This window comes from Podarcis bocagei, assembly GCF_964188305.1.
Source record: "Podarcis bocagei genome assembly, chromosome: 2".
Taxonomy (NCBI): domain Eukaryota; kingdom Metazoa; phylum Chordata; class Lepidosauria; order Squamata; family Lacertidae; genus Podarcis; species Podarcis bocagei.
Window position 1 is genome coordinate 63717586 of NC_138126.1, and position 22664 is coordinate 63740249.

Genomic DNA, 22664 nt, shown 5'->3' on the forward strand with positions numbered 1-22664 from the left:
CCCTCAACCCCCAGACACTTCAAACCAAGGCAACATTTCTAATGACAACTCTAAATTAGAACAAGCAAGCCCACAGAGGCAGCAACAGATTGAATTTGGGCCTCCGAAGGGCAGACTACAGACTTAAGTAAAAATGAATTTATTGATAAAAATATGCAGTAATAACACACCAACTTTCCTCTTACGTGTGGGGTGAATCTCCAAATCATTCCATAGGGCAGGAATGGGGATCCTGTGGCACTCCAGAGGTTGTAGACTATAACTCCCTTTGTGCCTGATCATTGGCCCTGCTATATAGGGCTGATGGGAGTTGTAGTCCAAAAAACAGCTGGAGACCCAAGTTTGGGAAACCCTGAAGCTGTTAAATTAAGTTAGTTTGTGTTCATATATTTACTTTTTGTATTTACTTATGATTATTTCTAATTGCTTCTAAAGTGTTATTTGAATCGTTATACTTATTGAGCACTCAATACATTGTGAGCCACTTTTTGTGGGCACGATTTTGTGGGAAACCAGCATACAAATAAACAAGGATTCTGAATAAGAGCAGTAGCATCTCCTGGACCTACAGTGTCCATTTTGTTGGAGTGTGAGGAAGTGAGATGTATTGTGACACCCGTGGCTGTGATAACCTCTGCAGCTGCTATGCATGGCATATCTCCCTCTAGCCCTGTGGGGAATGTATTGCTTGAGGCTCTGTTCTTTGCTCTGGGAATATTACAGCATGCTTGGGTGAGGCCGTGGCCAAAGGTGGCTTTAATCCAAAGAAATTTCAAAGTGAGGGTGGATATTATCTCCCTTCACTGCAGTGGGGTAGGGGAGTGTTTTGACTCTTGATGCCCTCTGGTCTTCCTTGGAGAAGACGACACTGATTGCCTGAGTGCTCTCCCACCCTGTCCCATTGGGGCAACACTTGTGGGGGTTTTCCCACCAAGGCGTCCCTGTGCAGATCTGCCATGACCATATTTCCTGCAGCGAGGAGCTGTATGGCATTTTGTTTGAAAGCCTAGGAGGGAAGTGAGCATAGACAGCGGCACTGAATCTCTTCCTCTTATCTGGCACTCTATGGAAGTGGTCCAGACTTCAAACTCCCACTGACGTTAGTCATGCAGGAAAGAGGCAAAGTGTGCTGTAAGGGGACAAATTATCCCTGCCAATGCAGCAAAGCTACGAATCAGAACAAGACAAGCTATGAGAGGTCTCTCTGTTCCACTCCCCCAATGCTTGACTTGCCATAATGGGTGGCGGCTGCTGCTTGGCTCTCATAAAATGCTGGAGTCTGCCTGTGATGAAGACAGGAAGTCACCTGGGGGTTGAAAAGAGAGGACCTTCCTCCTCCCCAAAGGAAAAGTGGAGATGGTCTTCCCAGCCCCAGAAGGACCTATTCCTGTACTACCTGTCCTCCTACAGTAGAAGAGATTCTAATCCCCAAAGTTCGAGGAGAGAGGAGCCTATAAGAATGGGACTACTTTAATACAGAACATGATGGCAGTTATTCCTCCAGGGTGGTGAGTCTTGAAGGCAGCTGGCCAAACCTGCAAGAACAAGACCTGAGAATCCAGAGAGGTATTCCAAGAAAGCTCCTGAGTACTTAATTGTTAGAAAAAAACATCTTGGGGACTGCTGCCTATAAACCTGCCTGGGACTTTGCAGAAAATAATGCCTGCCTCCCTGCAGCTGTAAAAACACTTGCAACAGAGAATGAGTGTCAGAAAAGCTAAAGGGTAGGTAGCAACAACTGGCAGCCCTTGGGCTAAACCCTGTCCTCATCTGCACTCTCCCTCCAGGTGCCTATCCAAAGGCAAAAAGCTATGTGACCATAGGACTAGATATTAGGGCCCTTTCACTGCAGAGGTGGACTCCAGCCCTTGACTCCTCTTCACCTAATATACTAATTATATTAGTATTCAACTGATTAACTAGGGTTGTTAGGGGCCGCTGGGCTTACTTACCTTTCCTTTCCATAGTGTCAGGAATGCTCAGTGCTACCAAGTACTTGCTCTTTTTTGTTCTTAATAAAAGCTTTCTAAAATATTACTGTAAAAGGTCCTCACATCTTACAGTAGAACTCCCTCAGCATCTGCAGCCTGCTGATTTTGACTCTGCTGGGCTTTCAGAAGAGACACGTGGGAAGGACACTGTCAGTGCTTAATAAGATGTTATTCCTTCCACAGCCTGAGGAGGTTGGTCAGGAAGCTGTGGAGGAGCCACTGATAGAGCCACTGTTGGAACCTGAGGGTGAGAACTACGAAGAACCCCCGCAGGTGAGTGGAAAAATTAAGGCAACCTGATGAACAAATGGGGCGGGGGGAATGCTGGGAAATAAAGTATCTTGGCCTCCCACCAGCCCCCTGTGAAACAGACCTGCACACGTCCTAACAACTGATGGGTGTGATCTACATTAAGGATGCAGGATGGGCGTGATCTACATTAAGAGGTCACAAGCAAGCAGGTGGTGAGGAAAGGGGAAATACTATAGTATACACACAACATTTTGCATGCAAAGTCTCAGGTTCAATCCTGGAATCTCTAGGTAGGGTGGGGAGAGACTCCTGCCTGCAACCCTGGAGAGACCTGAAAGTCAATGTAGACAATATTGAGCTTTGATGGACTACTGGTCTTGTGTACTGGGAGGCTTCATTGGAAATTTGAGGAAGCAAACTGGTTGTATGGTCATGCAAGAGAGAAGAGTAGCTGCATTCACAGGAGCGCTTACTGGTCTAATCTGTGCAGATAAATGTAACTGAACAGAATGGGGGAAAGGCTGTATGTTTGAGCTGGTTAGGGCCCAGCTTGGGGACAGCTATCACGTATGGTAGTTAATGCAACTGGCACAGCCAACCTAACAGGAGCTTAGCAAGGGCAATATAGGAGTAAGCCCAGGGCCTGTATCTCAGGTAAGCTTATCCATGTGGGGTCACCTCCAGTGCTGGGTTGTTCTGACTCACATCCTCGTTTCACTTCATGACATTTATTCTTTTCAGGAGGAATATCAGGAATACGAGCCGGAAGCATAATGGCTACCCCTGTTCCCGACACTTCCACCAGCAGCACAATAACAATAATGACCCTCCCCCTCCCATCCCTCCTCCACCTCTCCAAAGGAAGGCCTTGATGCAGATGGCGATGGAGAGGAGCCCCAACACCCCATCCTGTCATGAGTTCTTCCTCCAGTTCTGCTCCAAGGGACCTCATCGGGATCTGTGTTTTATGTATCATGGTCTTTAGCATTAAGAGAAGAATTCTGAAGGCAAACCCTGGCTGCAGCGGTTTGTGTGCGCGCACATTTGCGAGCCCAGCCTTACTGCCCTGTCTCCCTCCCAGTGCAGTAAGGCCAGGCTTCCTTGTGTCAGTAAGAAGCATGTTGTATCTTCTCCGTTTTTAAGCAGAGCATTCCATCACCTCGGCCAGGACCCTGCATTGGGCCTGCTGTACATTTGCTTGCACGTGAATCACGCCAACTCCGCTTCATTACCATTGGTGGAACTTTTTTTTATATCTCTGAATGGATTGTTTACGCCTTTGTGATCTGTCCCTTTCCTGAGCCCCCGCCCCTGGCCTTGTAACAGAGACTCCCTGATTTTGATGGTTCAGAAGTTGTGTCTGTGTATCCCAAACAAAAGGAATACCCTCCCTCTCCTGCCCCCAGCGCTCTGTGTTGTGACTGTGGCATGGATATATACCTCCCACTGTCGCTGTGTGTGCAATCCTGGGGCAACTGCCAGTGACACAGCTGCCCCTGTGTCCATGAATAAAGCCAACTCTTGTCTGTACCTTCTTGTCTGCCTCCACATTGTTCACAAGTCAAGAGGAAAGCAGTTGCCTTGCTGTGTGCTGCAACCAGGGGTGGCTTTTATAGACCAGGTCTCCTGCAGCCACTCTGAAACAGTGAAATAAATATATCATAGGAGTAGGGAGAGGCATCGCTTCTAGCAAGGAAAAAGTAAAAACCGATTCAACACCAGTGGAGGCTCAAGTATAGGTACCCAGATGCAAAGGACAACAAGGTTGCTTTTAATATTTAAAATGAAACGGGCATTTCAGCAAATACAACCTTGGAAAGAGATCAAAAATAAAACTGATAGTATTATAAAGGCTTTTATAGATATCCATGATGTGGCCACCCTTAGAAAACTGTGTACAGTTTGGGCCAACACATTTCAAAAAAGATATTGTGAAGTGAGAAAACAGGCAGAAAAGCATAACAGAAATAACTGGGGCTGGAACTCCTATAAGGAAAGGCTACATTTGGAGCTTGGAGGGTTTTTTATTTTTAAAAAAGCAAGTAAGGCGAGATCAACATTTATCAAATTATGCAAAGTTTGGAGAAAATGGACCAAACTTTCTCCCTCTCCTAACATTAGAACCCAGGATCACCCAACAAAGTTTTAGGATGGGGAAAGGATGTGCTTCTTCACACAGTGCATAGTTAATTTATGAAATATGCTACTACAGGATGAGATGGCTACTAGCTTTATAGCTTTGAATGGGGATTTGTGGAGGACAAGTCTTATCAATGGCTATAAGACATGGTGACCTCCAGTTGCAGAAAGTGTACGCCTTTGAATTAGCAGTTGTTAGGAAATAACTATAAAAAGGTAAAGGGACCCCTGACCATTAGGTCTAGTCACGGACAACACTGGGGTTGTGGCGTTCATCTCGCTTTACTGGTCGAGGGAGCTGGCGTACAGCTTCTGGGCCATGTGGCCAGCATGACTAAGCCACTTCTGGCGAACCAGAGCAGCACACAGAAATGCCATTTACCTTCCCACTGGAGCGAACTGCTAGGTTGGCAGGAGCAGGGACTGAACAACGGGAGCTCACCCCGTCACGGGGATTCGAACCACAAACCTTCTGATCAGCAAGCCCTAGGCTCTGTGGTTTAACCCATAGTGCCGCCCGCTATGGGAGAGGGTTATTGCCTTTGTGTACTACTTGTAGGTTCCCACAAGGGGTCTACTTGGTCACTGAAGGTTGCAGGATACTGGATAGATAAACCTTTAGTCTGATGCACCAGGGAGAGCTGTCTCAAGGCCAGGACAACCTCCCCAGGCCTGGTGCCAGCAGTTCTACTGCCTAGACCAGGACTGTCACCTCCCAAGAGCAACACTGGGAGGTAGGAGGTGGAAGAAGACGAACTCGCTGCCATCGCTACAGCAGCAGCAAAATGTACATCTGGAGAGGTCACTGCACCAGCACCAGCACCATGAAGAGCAGGAGTGTCAGAGATACTGGGAAATGAAAGCAGAAGGGGAGCCTACACAGTGATTTGCCTCAGGCGCTGCACCTGCAAGGCTCTTAGCTTAAGCTGCACCTGCCAAAATTTGCTCTCTTACACATCAGTACTTAAAAAGATACAGGAACCTTTTCAGTCTTTACATCTAGTGAACCTAACACTAAGGCAGCTGCTGAGAGTGTTTCAGGCACTAATTACTACATGTTCAAGTGCAGTGCTGTCCATGTAGCAGATGAGGGAAGACAGGACGTACAACTCTTGCTGAGTAAGGTATTCAATGTACCTCTCTGTACATTTGGGGAAAGTGAAATGCCCACTCAAAAGCTGTTGTTCAGGCAGGCTGCAACAGAGGGAATAAATTCTGTGCTTCTGAAAATTGAAAGATGTTTAATATAACACAGTTTTGTTGGATGCATCCTTTTCAAGTATGGGCTCTCTTCTGTGATGGTTAATCTCTGCTAAGCTGCCCAGCCAACACTGGTATTATTGCTACAATAAATGTTAGAAAAGGCTTCTGGAGGCAGACAATTTTTGCATTGTTTTGGTCTATTAGAGATTGCACAAATCTCTAGCCATATATATTAAAATCCTTTTAAATAACACACACAAATATTAGAACCAACCTAACGCTATGCCCCTTATCAATAGCAAAGGTCTTCTGGATAAACATGTCTAAGTCTCTTCCACCATGGCCCATGTTCCAACCTCTTATTTTGATTTTACCAGTGCCTGCACATATAGCAGTCCACATTTTTTCAGAGCTTTCAAACACTCAAGTTGGTTAATGAGGCCTGGCTTTACTTAGTACATGCTATGTTGATTATTGGCTTAATGTGCTGTGTAACAGTACATAGCTATTAACTGTGGTTTTCAGTAAAGCACCCACAAATTTGTCTGATACACATACACCAAGGTCATAGTGGTGGGACACATGCATACATAAAAGAAATTTAATATCAAGCTAGCTGGGTGATGTCCCCAGTAAACATTATTTCCAAATGCGTAATTTCACACTTAGAACTACTGCAGTTTATGCATTTTTTCAAATGAAGTCAGTTTATCTGCATAACTCAACCCCTAACCTAAGGTCTTTCTCTAAGACCATCAGATAAAACACTGAATAAAATACTCCTAAGAGACCAGAAATATAATTTCCTTATTCATTCAGTATCTGTGCAGATAATATCTATATTTTTCCATTTATTAGTGATTTGCTAACAATGGTCATAATATGTAGTATGGGAAGAGGAATGAAGCAAAAATACTACATTCTGAGAATTGTAAAAAATTGGTGCCCACAGCGAAGGCCATTGATGTAGATCACAGGGTAGGAAAACTCACAATGTGAAGGGTGGTGACTCCTGCTGTGAGTTGTTCTAATTTAAACGATAAGAGTGGGAAAGTTGCTGTGGGAATGCCAATCCTTGTAACAAGCACAGTGTCTAGACAAGCTTGCAGCTATTCAGCAAAAAATGCACACTGCAAGTAGTGCCGAAAATGAGCATGTTAACAAAATGTTACGGTCACTGCCAGATACATTGCCACAGAGGTCCATTTATGCGATCTGGGGTTTTTTTCTGAGCCCTATAGGTGTTCAGAAAAAACACCCTTGGATAAAAAGCAGCAGAGAAGAGTACCTGTACAATTTCATTGTACCACGAAAAGAGGAAGAGCATTAGCAGAGTTCTTAACTAACAGGCAGTAAGTTCGTGGCCTTGATAGAGTATATTTGTAAATTGCTCTAAGATACAAATACATGTTAATACTGCACACTGCTAGCATGCCAATGGATGACTTCAAGCACAGTGAAAATCCACAGTTATTAAGAACTTTTACAGAATGCACAAACTTACATATAAGTCTGGCTCCCTGTGCACTGAACGGCCAGCACACAGAAGTGCAGAAATTCAGACAAACATAATGCACAGCCGAGAAGCTACCTCATATCTTGCCTATTCTGACACTAGTGGCTTCCCCTTTTCCATTCTACAGGCAACTGGGATGGGACACTGCTAGAAAGAAGTCTACTTGGAGGGAAGAAAGGGTTTGCTTTCTTCTTCAGCCCAAAGAAAAATAAAAAATTCCTTCCTGTAGCACCTTAAAGACCAACTAAGTTAGTTCTTGGTATAAGCTTTCGTGTGCGTGCACACTTCTTCAGATACACTGAAACAGAAGTTGCCAGATCCTTCTATATAGTGAGAAGGTGGGGAGGGGTATTACTCAGAAGGGTGGTGGGAATGGGAGATTGGCAGATAGCTGAGATGAGCCTGTTGACGACTCTTAACGACTGTAATAGGTCTTACAGGAAAAGGCAAGGGGTGAGAAGGTGAGAAATGGCTTAGTCATGTATAATGAGATAAGAATCCAATGTCTCTGTTCAGACCAGGTCTCTCCATTGTTTTAAGTTTGGTAATGAGTTGCAATTCAGCAGCTTCTCTTTCCAGTCTATTTCTGAAATTCCTTTGTAGTAAAACAGCTACTTTGAGATCTTGTATATAATGTCCTGGGAGATTGAAGTGTTCTCCTACTGGTTTCTCTGTTTTGTGATTCTTGATGTCAGATTTATGTCCGTTTATTCTTTGGCGTAAGGTTTGGCCTGTTTGTCCAATATAGAGAGCTGAAGGTCCAATATAGAGAGCTGTTTTACTACAAAGGAATTTCAGAAATAGACTGGAAAGAGAAACTGCTGAATTGCAACTCATTACCAAACTTAAAACCATGGAGAGACCTGGTTTGAACAAAGACATTGGATTCTTATCTCATTATACATGACTAAGCCATTTCTCACCTTCTCACCCCTTGCCTTTTCCTGTAAGACCTATTACAGCTGTTAAGAGTCGTCAACAGGCTCATCTCAGCTATCTGCCAATCTCCCATTCCCACCACCCTTCTGAGTAATACCCCTCCCCACCTTCTCACTATATAGAAGGATCTGGCAACTTCTGTTTCAGTGTATCTGAAGAAGTGTGCATGCACACGAAAGCTTATACCAAGAACTAACTTAGTTGGTCTTTAAGGTGCTACAGGAAGGAATTTTTTTATTTTGACTATGGCAGACCAACACGGCTACCTATCTGTAACTGAGCCCAAAGAAAGTTTAGGTTCAAGTGGCATTAACTAATTTGACATCTGCAACGACAGCCTGATCTATCAGACTGAAAGTGGCCTGATACTTTGCTTCTATTAGTAGAAAAGCAATCCCTGTTGGAGAGCAACCAGAGCCAAGCTGCCCAGATTGGAAAGCAAGGTCACAAGCAAAGGAGGAAAGTCTGAACTAATGAAGCCGGTATTAGTTTATTGTGGGAAGAGGGTTGAGTCTACCAAGTCTGCTTTCCTACTACGCTTTTTGGCTGGAAAAAGGCACACTGTATAGCCTCACTATGGTTATATGCAGAGTCCATCTCAAAAAGCAATTCTGGATTTCTAAGGCTAATGTGAAGGTGTTTGAACAAGGAACTATATTAGAGAGAATGCAAACATACATAAAGAGCTAACCAATGTTTTTACAGGGACTAGGTGAATAAAGTGATGGTTTGCAAACATCCCTAAGATTAATAGATTGATTCATATTTCATTTGAAGACTTCAAACAATGGAAATTCTATACATTCATTTCTTGGAATATTATTTCCAGGTCTCTTGTGATCATTACTCTTAAAGCATCCTACCAGTGATGCTGCTGTATAAATAAATATATATCACATCACTATGCATATCAATATCCAAAACGATTAATACAGTTGCCTGGTAGCTGAGAATAATCCTAGAAAGTATTGTTCCTAAGCAAGATGAAGAGACTCCAGTCCATGAAAGCTGTTCTTAGTCCAAATCATGCAGGGAACATCTCTGGATTCAGATTCCAGTTCTGGCACATTAGCCAAAAACTTCTTATCAGCCAGTGTGGTACATTCCCAGCACACAAACCAGCAGCAGTGAGGCAGTCAACAGTGCCTCCTCCTGCACTAAGCCATTTGCCATGCTGACTGCAATGTCTTTCTGGGGCGATTTCTGCAGCATGACTGAGCAGTTAAGCTCAGGGCGACAGCAAACAACACTTCTTCCCAACACTCCAAGTTGTATGGAGGGTGCACGTCACCAGAAGCACTGGTTGTTTTCCAGTGATGTATTCACTGAATCTGCTGGAAAGGATCCTTCCTCCAGCTTTACCATAAGAAACGCAGCAGACAAGCGCAAACCTTTTCAGCAAGCAGCAGAACCTGGCACACCTGCTACCAATTAAATAGGCCCCAAGCTGCTAAAACGTGACAAGGCTTGTGATCAGCCAGACAAATCTGCTGAAATTCAGATTAGCAATGCTTCATTTCAGTAAAATCATGAAGTAAACTGATACTAAGGTCTCCACTAGCCACTCAATCTTATGTTCACGTTCCAAAGAGATTGCAGATATATTGGAAAGGATTCAGTAAAGACCTGGGGATAGATGTACAGAAGTAAGGATTCATATGCAAACATTTTCCTCCACAGTGAAGTGAATTCTTGTAGTTATCTCACAATGGAATTTTTATGGGCATCCCAGTGTTTTCAGAATTATTCAATACATCCAATCACAGCCCAGTCCAACCTAAGTCCATATGGGGGGGGGAATCAAGCCTGTCCAAATCGTGGTAATCTGCAATCATAACATAGATGCTAAAACATTCACAAGACTAGCTCCATGGTTCAAAAATAACCTCCCCCACTCTCTAGTGAGCATATGATATTGCTAATCTGCCACAAACAACAGCTCTTCAATCCAGTGTGTAAGGCTGAAGCTGGATAACTGCAGGTGACAATGTACAGAAAAACTATGTGCCAGCTGGGAGAGAGGAGGAGCTGTCCAGTACAGTAAAGCTCAAAGCGATACGCCCCAAATTTGACATTAACTATGGCATATGTGGCATTCCTATCAGTCACCATTTACAACTGTGATGATGAGACGTGCCCATCCAGTATAAAACAAAGTTAAACTTGAACCAACAACCTGGACGAACAGAAACACCATAAGTAATTAGCAAGTAGTGAGTTAAAATTCCAGCCAATAAATTTGTTAGAACAGCAATACTAGGACACCATTCTTTCAAAGCAGGTTTTTTAAAAAGGCTGAACTGTTCCATAGGGCCAATAATCTTCACATCACTGGTAAACCAAAAGACAATATATCACAGTTACAATGTGAATCTTTCCCAAATATCCAATCCCCATTGTCTAGGAGCAGCAGGTTCCTCTTTCTTGTCATTCATCTTCCCTGAATCACAGTTACAGGGTGCCATAGCTGCCTCTGGCTTTTGCTGTGTCCTAAGCCTACTGCAATATGAGAAGCAGCCTTCAGCCAACAGGCAAACTGACTGGATATCATTGTACAAACAATAGTAACTTCAGCAGGCTGACTAGACTACACATGTGTGATGTTGTTTCTGGACAAACACTTCATTGGCACCTATTCACTCAGCCTTGCAAGCATACTGGCAACAAATTCAATCCTTTTGAGCAAGCAGCCTCACCAGTAAAGAATATGCCGTTAAAGACCCTACAGCCACACAAGTGTACTGATGCTCATATAGCCAAGACTAAGATCTTCTTTTCTTATCCAGAGCTTTGGGCACCAACACATACAACCTGTACTAAGAGCTCTCCAACCCTTCAAATGCCGTTAAGACAAAAAATGCAGTAAGATGTCCTCTGGCCAGCTATCAGGATGGACACAGGCTGAAACCAAAGGTGTGACTGATTCTGGAGCTCTGCTGGAAGTGGGTGAGGAACAGTAACTTGATTGTTCTAATTGAGATTCTGACAACAGGAAGGTAGGCTCAGTATCTTGTATCAAGCAAGAGTATGTGGAGATTTACTAACATATTCTGAGAAAATGCTGTGACTCAGGCAACAGCAAGCCTTTAGTATAGCTGTGGAAAAAAGAGATTCAGGTACTAGGAATGAAAATGAAGGGTACACCACAACTAGGGTGCAAACCAAGAGAGAACAGAAAACATTAGTGTGGATTTTCTATTGTGGCATTTAAATAAAGTATGTATATGGGGAGTATAGTGCAGAGAATGCTTGCTAGGACAAGCCTGCAATAAAATATGTGCACAAACTCAGGATCTCTCCTTTATGGCAGGAAGAAATAAAGTAGATTCACTTGCAAAGATGGTTCTCATCTGCAGGAGAGGCCACTGAACAGACGGAAAAGCACCATTACCACAGTCCAAGAAGCAATTAAATGTTTAGGACCAAATATTGAGCTAGCTACAATATGGACATAACCCTGAAACAAGGAGATCAGGGCATTCCAAGCATGTGGTAAAGGCAAGCCACATGAAATAAAAGAATAAGACATTAAACTCTAACAGATGGTTAATTTGAACAGCTACAGTGTATAATTCAGTAAATCAACAGCTTCTCCAAACGGCTGGCACCATCTACAGGTCTAAAAAAGAACAGCTCTCCAAATAAATATCAAGGAAATTGGGAACAGGAAAGGGAGGAGTAAGATGTAAACAGAAGGGAAAGCTTCCAGAAATTCACAGCGACACCTCAGGTCTCCTCACTCACTGTGATGTTCTAACTTCTCAAAGGTAACACACACTTTTTCCTCTTCAGGCAACAGACAGAGGGTCAATAGAATGGTAGTCTCAAGAAGTGAAACTTGACTCACTGTAAACCTTAAAATACTTTTTCAACGGTGCAGTAACAGGCAACAGTCCAAGTGTAGGTTATACCTTGTGGCTGCACCCATGATTTTCTAGAAGATAAAACATAAATAGAAATTAGCATGTCCCGGTACCCTTATCCTAAGCCAAAACTTAGAAAATGGTGGGTTACAAGGAATTAATGCCAATGAGCACTATTCTGATGATATTATAATTAATGTTATAGAAGCATAGAGGAGGATATTAGAGAGGTATCTGTAGGATAGTGATGGCTTGTCCTGTGAAAATAGTGAAAAGAGAAAAATATTGAGTGAATAGACACCTACCTTGGCTGAACATTCCATGGTGAAAGCTAATCCTGAGTGTACAATTCCTTTCTCTGAGGCACCCTATAAGAAGAAAAAAACACTGTATGGTTTTTAGTTGTATTTGTATTGCTTTTATTTCTTGAATTGTATTTTATTTTATTTTATTGTAATTGCAATACAATATCTAAGTAATAAAATCAGCAGTAAAAATAAAATTGAAAACCATACAGTGTCTAGCACGGCAAATTAAAAATGCTAAAAGAGGTAGAAAAATCATTAAGCCAAGATGCCCAGCAATTTGGAAATGGTTTGGGCGGGGGAGTTTGAGAACCACTGCTCTAAGGACTAGGTGAAATTTATATACAGAAGACTGCACTGAACTACATATTTTAAATGGAGGAGGAATGTCATGGAGAATAGTATGCCCAACACACACATCCCCATCAAAATTCCAAGATTGTATCAAACAGGGGAGACCTTGCAGGGCCCACATACAGTGGTACTTCAGGTTATAGACGCTTCAGGTTACAGACTCCATTAACCCAGAAATAGTACCTCGGGTTAAGAACTTTGCTTCAGGATGAGAACAGAAATTGCGTGGCGGTGGTGCTGCGGTACCAGGAGGCCCCATTAGCTAAAGTGGTACCTCAGGTTAAGAACAGTTTCAGGTTAAGAACGGACCTCCGGAACGAATTAAGTTCTTAACCCGAGGTACTACTGTATCTCCTATGATTATGGGGCCACATTTTCATTAGCTGTAATCTGCTGTCACATATGTTCTGCAGCACAGATAAGAACTCAAAGTGTTTAGCAACCCATAACCGGATTTTCAGACTCTGTAATTTCTCTCCGCACACGGATCGGGCAGAGCCTAATCTTTTACTCACTGTTATTGTCATAATGTTGCAGACAATGCTGAGATGAGGAAAAAAGTAAGTAAAAAATAAAAGCTGTTCTACATGTTCCTGCTTGACTCTGTCCCAGAACTGAAGAGTCCCATCGTGTTACTTATTGCATCTCTAACAGAAAGATCCATGCATTTCCAGTTCTAGTTCTTGCAGCTCTTGATTAGATTGCTTCAAGAGCCTCCAGAATAAATCACTTGTGATTCGTTGCTAGGGATATTTTCATACAGGGAAAACTGGTTGCTTGCAAACCTGAACACACTACAATTTTTCTCCTTTTGCCAGCTTTGTGCATTAGGGAACAGAAGTGGCTTGCTTGGTAAACTAGCTTCCCAGCAGATCACTGTTGGTCACAGGAGGGAAAGGGGAGAAATTGCAGAGCTGCATTGTGCAAACATACTAGCAGAGCCAATTCAGTGCTTCTGCTGGCGCATTTGCATCATGCCAACCTCTCTACTACCTCACCGCCTCCTTCCAGGTGAGCAGCAAGGACCTATCTGACAGGAAGCTAGTACAGCTGATCTGCCCCACCCAGTGAGCTGCTTCTGTTAGGAAGCTCACCCAATATAAAAAGAGTGGATTTGCTCAGTCAGCTACTACCTAGTCAGAATATTGACATACACTTGCTGCATGCTTAATAAATACATATAAGCACATCAGTCTGGTCAAACGAGGAGCATTCTCCATTGCAAGTTGTTTCTCAATAGTAGCCAAGATGAGGATATTGCAAGGCACTTTGAGGATGCTGCTTTCAAGCTTCTAAGCTTTTCAAAATTCAACTATAGTGCCATGGTTGTGGAATGAGAAACACACTTCAGTTTGTCTAGCCTGACATCCAAGGTAGGAGTTTTAGGGATGCCTAACAGTAGGAAAAAAGTGATTAACCTTCCACTGAACCAATGTCTTAAAATGATAAGTTTTGAATTGCTGAGAAAGGCTTGTCCTTTGTCCCATAAGTAGACAGTGTTTCCTTTCTGCTATTAATGTTTACAGAAGGGCCCATATCTAAACCACTTGTATCATCTAACATTTTAACTTTCTATTCACCAGCACTGGATTTAGGGCAGTGTGGATGGTTCCCCCCGCCCCCCACAGGCATTGAGCCAAGGGGGTGTAAGTTTGAGAAGATTCATTTGGGGGAACTAAATTTTGGCCTCGCACAGGGCACCATCTTGCAAAAGATTATCAAAGTCTGCCCCTGCCTTCATCAAAGTATCCGTTGCTTGAACGAACTTTTCCAAGGAAAAATCCACAGCAGCACCGAGAACCAAGCATGACAACTTTGGTAAGAGTCTTCCCTTAGGATGAGAGCTACAGTCAAGACAACAGCCAAATTGACAGCACAACCCGTTCCAGGTTAACTGCCAAGAATAAATAGGAGAAAGATGAATACAGAATGCATACACAGTAGCTGAGTTCTTCCCCTTGGAGCTCAGAGTTCAGCTCCTGCCTCAGCTGCCTCAGCTGATTTCTTCGAGGAAAATTTAAACTTGATTTATTGGGGAAGGAAAAACAATTCACAAAGACAACATTCCCCGAGGACCAGAGGGCTTCCCCTCTTAGTTTAATTTTCTTGGCAAGTTAATTAGAGTAAGCAAAGTATTCCTTGGGGGATTGCTCAGCAAACTTAATTCAATAGAGGTGACTTAGACATGGTTCCTGGTACATGAACAGCTAGCCAAGTTTTTTAACCTGAGGGAAGGATTGCTTAGGGGACAAATGTATTTCTCCAGGATTGAAGGGAAACTGGCAGGCTGCCATCTCCTAAACCTGCACAAACAAATGTGTTAGCAGGATACACATTCTGATGAAAAGCTGGTATCCAAGAGTCCCACCAAACAAAATGTTGGTATTATTCACTTAATGATGCCACAAACAACAACAACAAATGATTTTGTGGAGTCCAGAGGGGTAGCTATGTTATTCTGTTGCAGCATAAACAAGAATGCTATAGCACCCAAGACACAGAATAGCAATCACGTATTGATCTAGGTTCAAATCCCCTCTTCAGCCAGCTATAAAGCACACAGTCTGACTCTTGGCTACCTGCTGTATTTCAGCCTAACCTACCACATTGAGTTGTTGCGAGTGTAAAACGTGGGTGGGTGGGGGAATAGTGAATCCCGCCCTGAGTTCCTTGGAAGAAAAACACAGTACAAATATAGTAATTGGTTACAAAAGCTTTCATGGGCCACAACTCACTTTGTCAGAGGTCTAATGAAGTTACCGAACCAGGCACACGCCCTGAATAACTTTTATAATGATTCCCAGGATTTTGCTGACTTCACATTGGATACCAGTTACCATTCTTAACATTCAATTTGTGTCCCTTTATCCTCTTGCCTTGAGACAGACCTGTTCGACTTATGTAGATGGCAAAAAGGCATTGTTGGCAGATGCCAGTGTATATTATGTTAGAACACATGCATGTGAATAAGTCATTGATTGTATGGCTGATATTGTTGGCTCCAGGATGGTATTGCTCAGATAGATATGGGGACAAAGTTGACATGAATATTTGTTCCTGGGACTTTATTTTCCTTGGGTACAGATGGGAAAGACCTCTGTCTGACACCTAGGGAGCTCTGCCAGTTAAGAGCAGATAGTATTCAGCGAACTGGGAAAATAGTCTGACTTGGAATAAGGCAGCTTCTTATGCTCATGTGGGCTACAAACTTAATAAAATGTGTAACAGGGAAAAGCAAAAGATAGAAGCCAGAGGTAATTTCCTCCAACATTCCAATCTTCTGCCCATTTCATTCTGTCCTGTTTTCATTATCTCCACTCCATCAATTCAAGAAATGCCAACAAAGACACTTCTATTGTGTACTTTAAGTACATAATACAATGCTTCTAAAACTGTTGGTCCCAGCATATTCCACGGTGTGTCATACAAGAAATAACTTTCTTTCACTGGGCTGACAGCACACTATTACAGTTATATGAACCCTTTTGGAGATAGGCTTCTTCTCTTCTTCCCAAAATATATGTAAATTCTATTCAAATACACATTGCGTATTTATACTGCCATTAAATATGAAATATAATATATATATGTTGTAGAGGGGTCCCAATTCAAAGTGTCTGAGAAGCACTGCATACTGTTTTTGGATTTGATATCCCGCTTTATCACTACCCGAAGGAGTCTCAAAGCGGCTAACAATCTCCTTTCCCTTCCTCCCCCACAACAAACACTCTGTGAGGTGAGTGAGGCTGAGAGACTTCAGAGAAGTGTGTCTGGCCCAAAGTCACCCAGCAGCTGCATGTGGAGGAGCGGGGAAGCGAACCCGGTTCACCAGATTATGAGACTACTGCTCTTAACCACTACACCATACTGGTTTTTCTGAGATATGCATTAACTCTTCTGCGTATCTCATCCATACGGTATTAGAGTAGTGCCACCTCCTAGCCTGTTGTGCCCATCCTAGTATTTTTCACATTTGGTGCAAACTTACCCACTACAGCACATTTGTATGTCATCAAAGCAGCCAAGGCCTTTACTTCATCAACAGTAACGGCACTGCTGTAATGAATCCCTGGAGAAAGATAAGAGAAACAAACAGGCACGTAGTCAGTGAATGTACAACAGAAATGTATCAATGTATTTGTATTGACTGTCCTCCCCACCTACTCCAGTTCCAAGGGCTCTGAGCAGTACATATAAAAATGTACAATTTTCTGCTCATGGTGGGCACTGAATTCCTATCTATAAAAAAGAGACTGTAGTTTTGGCATAATTAGTTTGGAAGGATGTCATCAGATTAATATAAGGCAGCTCAGGCCATTACAACTTCTGAGTTAGTTGGAGATACTTTGTTCCAGCCACATGTCATCGCAATACAAAATAAAATAATTAGCAGCAGTTAATTTTTCTAAAGTCACCTTGGAATGATGACCTTATTTGATCCTGCTCCCCTCTTTGTAGGACACTGAGGATTAATGGGGGGGATCTGATTAATTGATGAATAATCTAATGAAAAGGGGGGTGGGAGACAGGGAGATTGGACTTTTTAAAAAGGTGTCAAAGGACACATTCCTCCCTACTATTTTCATACACGCACCTGCTATTTGTCAGCATGCAACAAAGGTAAGTTCATGTATATTATGGTGTAGTGGTTTAAAAGCTAATCTCTAACACTGGGTATATTTGTAATCATTTGGTGTGTAGGACTGGTAAGACAGACATTATTACATATATTACAATTTTATCCAAAATTTCTGTCTCCCCACCTCTGGGGTCCGTTCCCATGGCTTCCCAAAATCAGAAGTGTTTTTATAATGCTAGTTTCAAAGCAGATGTCAGCTTATGTCAAGTCCTTCTTTCTAAAACAACCCATCACTTTGTGATTGGATTATAAAAGAGCAATTTCTAGGATTGATGGGTGTAAAAAACTAAGACAGTGCTAAGGACCACAGACTAGGAAGCACAGCCCAACTGACAGTAGTGCCTCTATAGTGAGCTAGATGGTAGTATTAACCAAGTAAGAGAAAAGAAGCAGGATGTGCACCACAGTTCAAAGGAGTTCTACTCTTGGAACCATACTTATTCACATTCATTGCAGGATAGGAATCTTGTCGAGCTGTTGCCATAAGCGGCAAAAGCAAAGACAAATGCAGTTCACCAGTCCTGTAGCCTGCCAGGTGCTTGATCAATCCTCTCATGTTTTTGCAGTTCCACCCTTTCGTGGCTGGTTGGCTGTTTTGCCTGATGGTAACATGTCTGCCAGACCTTTTCCTTTGCTTGTAACAAACGCAAGTCAGTTACAGCAAACACACACACACACACACACACACATAGTCTTGTGACTCCTTAAAGACAAACACATTTGTTGCAGCATATACTTTTGTGGTCTAAAGTCCTCCTTTATCAGATACTGTACAGGATAACTGAAGGGAGCCACTTCACTTATCTGCTGAAGTGTGGGGCTAGAACTCACGCCACAGTTACTCTGCAATCTGATGCATCTGCATTCCGAATTAAGTTGCATGGTGGTCAGTGAGGTTCACTCCTAATAATCGCGTTTGGGATTTCACAAGGATCTTTTCATATGCCGCTAGCTTCGTTTGGGAAGGTTTGCTTCTGAAACCCTTGCCAACAGAGGAAAGGCTCCCCCTCCCCTTGCAGGGCAAGCGGTTCTGGCTGTGCTGGGCCCGGCAGGCCTGGATCACTTCCCAGTTGCCCCAATCCCTGCGGAAAGGGAAGACCACCTCCAGGACGTGGCCGGAGTCCGCAGCTCCTGTCACGGCTAAAATGGCCGCTGTTTCTTTAATGCGAATAAAGCTGGGTCAGCATGACTCAGCGGTCTGAACCAAGTTGTATATATAAGTGAGAAATGTTAGTTTGGGCTGTGGCTGGTGTTTGGGTTGGTTGGTGCTGGTGTGTATAGTTATTCAGTCGTGTTTTGCACAAGGACTTTTAAGAATAAAACTCTGCAAGGACTTTTCTCGTGGACTCTTTTGTGCCGACAAAGGTCCGAGGACCAGGCTGAGGAGACAAAGGGAGGTCAGAACCCTTTCCTTCTTTTTTTTGCTTTTTACAAACACTGACAGCTCCGGATGGCCGTGAGGATCCCGTGAATCCGCTGCTCCCGCCAATTCTAGTCTTTGGAGCTGTGGAGCCGCTTCACCAGCGGAATATCTCGACCATGCCCAAGCTGGGCTCTCTGCCCCGCGCGCCCTAGCGGCGTTCTTCCTTCCACCTGCGCAACACGAGTGCTTTCCCGCAGGCGGCGGCGGCGGCGGCTTCTCGCGGTCGCCATGGAAACACGGCCTGGTGCCCCTGGAGCCTTGTCAGAAGCCTCTTGGGGCTGGTACTGCAAGTGGTCTACCCCACGGAGGCCGCTTCCCTTTTTCCCCCCCCAAAAGATATTTATTAAAGTTTTTAAAATATAACAATGAAAATAAAAAATAAAAAGAAACAAAATACGAAATACAACATAAAAACAGTTAAAAAACAGATAATTTTCCATAACATATCTTCCTTACGCTTATTTCCCCAGACCTCCTCATACCTCCCTTCTTTGTATTCCACTTCAATTTGTTAGTTCAGCAAATCCTTACCATTAAGCTTTTACCCATTTGTAAACCTTTTTTTCGTATCTCCTAAAGCATTACAGCTGGAAACCCCTTAGTTTCTATCCAACATCCTTCTAACATTCATTAATTTTACAATATTTCTGTAAATAGTATTTAAATTTCTTCCAGTCTTCTTTCACCAACTCTTCTACCTGGTCTCAGATTCTGCCAGTCATTTCTGCCAATTCCATGTAGTCGATCACCTTCATCTGCCATTCTTCCAGAGTGGGTAAATCTTGTGTCTTCCAATACTTTGCAATGAGTATTCTTGCTGCTGTTGTAGCGTACATAAAAAAAGTTCTGTCCTTCTTTAGCACCAAGGCAAAACCTTTTCCCAAGGTTTTTCCCAAGGCAAAACCTTAACACTCCTTAACAACCACCGCATTCCGAGCAGGGGGAGTCAGGAGCCGACGTGGTATCCACCAACCGGCGCGAGGGACCAGCGCCCTAAACTGGGGGGAAAGGACAGGCGACCACGGCCTACCCTAGCCATTAGAAAGAGGATTTAAAAGGGCGGGATTCTAACATATTGGTTTCCCGTTGGATAGGAATTTTGCCCAGTGGGGAAAGAAGGCGGGGAGAGGAAAGCGTGGCCATTGGAGAAGAAAACGAGGGAGCCGTGAATTGGGTGGGTCTTATGGACAGTTTGTGGAAGAAGGTGTTGAAATTCTGTTGAGGGGTGTAATTGAAGTGGGTGGGGAGGCGGTATCAATTAACTAGATTTAAATGCAATTCGGGGTGCAGTGGCAGAGATTGCATTCACCGAGCGGGTGAAGGAGAGTAAGTATGCAAAGTCCTCCCATTTCCATGCTGTTTGCTATATAACCATGAGAGCTAGTAGCTCTACTTATGAAAACAGGCTTTGGGGTGTGAGGCTTTGAAAGATCTGGGACCCTCAACAGTTTCCTTTGCTTATTCCATTCTTAATTCAGCGTTGTACAGACTGGAAAGTGGGAGGGCAGTTTTTAGGATGAATGTTCCTGAATTCACTCATGTTCCAGAAGCAGGATTGTTAACTATTTTGTTTATTTGCTTACTTGCTATTGGTGCAGCATTCCGCATCCACAACTGACAGAAATCAATAAAAACGTTTTCCATTACTTCCCCTGGCTCAGCAGTGGAGACCCTCAGGCCTTGGGGCTAAATGTGGCCCTCTTGGCTTTTTATATTTCCCTAGGCCACAACACTCACTGGCTCTGGCGCCCTTCTTGAGTGTCTTTCCTTGGCTGGAATGTGTCCTTGAATTGTCATAATGTTTCTTGCTTACCTGGATGGAGGACTGAGTGGGGTGTGGGAGCTTGTAGAAACTAGCCTGCTTTACTAAGATGACCTTTGCACCTACTGCTCTGCACAGTTTTGCCTTTGACCAAGTCCAAGCCTATTCTTTGTGTGTGGCTCCTGGATGAGATGATTGCCCCGAAGTGAATGCGGCCTCGAGTTGGAAAGGGCTCCCTGCCCATGATCAAGATGCTAGATTAACCAAGATTCAGTAATATCCAACTGTCTACGCTAAACTCCCTTAATGAAATTATCCATGGGCATATTTGTTGGTTAAATTACGTTTGACAAGTCAGTCACTCACATAAATTTCTGAGACATCTATCTGATCTACTGAGAACAGTTTGTACACAAAAACTGGTTTTCCAGTGTAGAGCCACTGAATCAGTTTCCTTGGGTTCAGAAGGTTGCTGAATGCAAAGTTTCTGTTGCTGGAAGCCTATCTGGAGCACCCAGAGTGTATATGTGGTTTCCTTCTCTTTAGGGAGGCAGGCACAATGCCTATATAAACATACATTCTGTAAAAGCCAGCCATTTTATCATAGGTTTTGGTTAAACGATGAACAGCATTTACTAGTTACAGTATTCTCTTTTATCGTTCTAGCAGACATGGATGGAGGGTCAATGGATATGTACTGATGCAACTGGCAGTTTCCTAGTCAAATATCTGAGACAGAACACACTATACATTCTGCTGAGATCAGTATATAGAGCTCCTTTGGGAAGGCATCGTGACATGTAAGTGCTTGCAGTAGCTTGCCCTACTCTGCAGTGATAGCATAATGTGATAATTGGGAATCTTTCATTCTTCAGAACTGTCAGCTTGCACACCTCTCCTTGATGCTAAGTTGATCATAAAACATTTAAAAATAAATAAAATGGCTTCATTTTGTTTTTTAAGATTTGTCAAAAATATTTAAGCTCACTAGTTGAGAGCACATCTTCCCATGGCAGCTTAATGAGGCATTCACCTGACAAATCTCAAACACTGATGGGTAGGTGATGCATATTTTATAGCCCTGAATATTAAACCCAAAGAAATTAATCACACTTGCTGGAGAGGTTTTTTATTTATTTAACTATTGCTATTCTCCTGTTAATACGTACTAGCCTTTAGGAGCCTGGGGGGACGACCCTCCCTCTTCCTTGAATTTCCACTATTACTGATTGTTAGGGTTTTTTAGGTTATTGAGTTTAATATCTAAGCATTAGATTCTAAGGTTTTGATATTATGTACTCTTACATGGAGAGATAATTCTGTTGAATTAAATAGGATTTATGTCAAGATAAATATTCATAGGATTGGGTTGCACATCAGTTCATCTAATTCTAATGTTTATTTGGAAGAAAAGGTGTGATTTGTAGAGAAGCAAATATTGAAAGGTTCTAGAGCAAGGATGTAGGGAAGACTTCTGGCCCTTGAGCTGGCTCTAGTTTACACCTTGGCACCCCCCCCCCCCAGCAAATAGGATCTCCCTCTCCCTATAAACCTATGGGCACCATTAGAAGCTTTTATTCTAAGCTGGGGGGGGGCTTGTCTGGGGGAAGAAGGGTTAACCCTCTAGAATCTAGTGTAAAAATAATTATTTCAGGCTGCTTGGTTTTATAATAATAAACAATGGATGTTAAGAGAAACAAGAAGATGATGTTGTGCATGTTAGACGAACAAACATGGTAAGGTGATATTGTATATTGGCATTAAATGTTCAAGCTTTTTAGTTACACAGAATTATCCAAAAGTCATAATGGAAAGTGTATTAATTCTAAGATATGCAGGATACAATAATGAAATTTGAAATCCCTTTTCATTGAAGAAATAATTATGTAGCTTTCTCCTTACATATGATGCAACATGTTAACCAGGTGTTAGTTAATATATTTTACATTGAATAGAGAATGTGGATCTTAGAATTCTGATGTATTTTGATAGTCCACTTTGTAATGATATTTGCTAAAATATTTATAAAATTTCTCTCTGGGCTTTCTTTCTGTGAGATTGAGTAACTTTTGCATTGTGCCTGGTTAGATTTCTGTGAGATTGAGCAACTTTTGCATGTGCCTGGTTAATTGTTCTGTGTAAATCAAAAGTTGGCATGACAACGACTGTCTGTACTAAATCCCACGGTTTGCTCATTTTCCTGGTTCTCACCATGAGTACTCCAAGGGCTTGTCTGCATGGTGCTGTCTGCATAGTGCTTGTTGTGGGTCATGCTGAT

At 42.8% G+C, this 22664-nt stretch overlaps 3 protein-coding genes across 11 annotated transcripts in view; 2 read left to right on the plus strand and 1 right to left on the minus strand.

The window, feature by feature from the left end:
* SNCB (synuclein beta) overlaps positions 1-3773 on the plus strand; it is a 39719-nt gene extending 35946 nt beyond the window's left edge. For all 3 annotated transcript variants that reach the window (XM_081184992.1, XM_081184993.1, XM_081184994.1), the window contains exons 5-6: positions 2175-2264; positions 2985-3773. In XM_081184992.1, the coding sequence (XP_081041118.1) occupies positions 2175-2264; positions 2985-3017 (123 nt within the window). In that variant the 3' untranslated portion in view covers positions 3018-3773. The remainder of the gene's footprint in view (positions 1-2174; positions 2265-2984) is intronic.
* The window catches only part of KIAA1191, a 282731-nt gene that overhangs the window by 18124 nt on the left and 241943 nt on the right, over positions 1-22664 (plus strand). The gene's annotated exons all lie outside the window — the stretch shown is intronic.
* LOC308582126 (uncharacterized protein) lies at positions 3207-18333 on the minus strand. 7 transcript variants are annotated; one of them, XR_014005499.1, is made up of 6 exons: positions 18002-18194; positions 16551-16631; positions 15166-15231; positions 12209-12271; positions 11888-11974; positions 3207-5725 (listed from the first exon to the last, which is right to left on the minus strand). XR_014005499.1 is itself a non-coding variant. In XM_081185003.1 (5 exons), exons 1-5 carry the CDS (start codon positions 18081-18083, stop codon positions 11946-11948), a joined length of 321 nt encoding a protein of 106 aa, XP_081041129.1. In that variant the 5' UTR covers positions 18084-18194; the 3' UTR covers positions 11587-11945. The 7 variants fall into 7 exon arrangements, 2 of the variants coding, with proteins under 2 accessions (XP_081041129.1, XP_081041130.1); XR_014005501.1 differs by lacking the exons at positions 3207-5725; positions 18002-18194 and adding an exon at positions 18304-18333 and having other exon boundaries at positions 11587-11974; XR_014005503.1 differs by lacking the exon at positions 3207-5725 and having other exon boundaries at positions 11587-11974; positions 17639-18194.

Excerpts from the sequence above, each read along its gene's own strand:
- LOC308582126 (XM_081185003.1), bottom strand. The coding sequence starts at position 18,083 with ATGCAACTTAATTCGGAATGCAGATGCATCAGATTGCAGAGTAACTGT. Across the intron at positions 15,232-16,550 it reads ATACAAATGTGCTGTAGTGG|GAACTCAGGGCGGGATTCAC; the intron begins GTAAGTTTGCAC and ends TTTTCTTCCAAG. Across the intron at positions 12,272-15,165 it reads ACTCGCAACAACTCAATGTG|GGTGCCTCAGAGAAAGGAAT; the intron begins GTAGGTTAGGCT and ends TTCTTCTTATAG.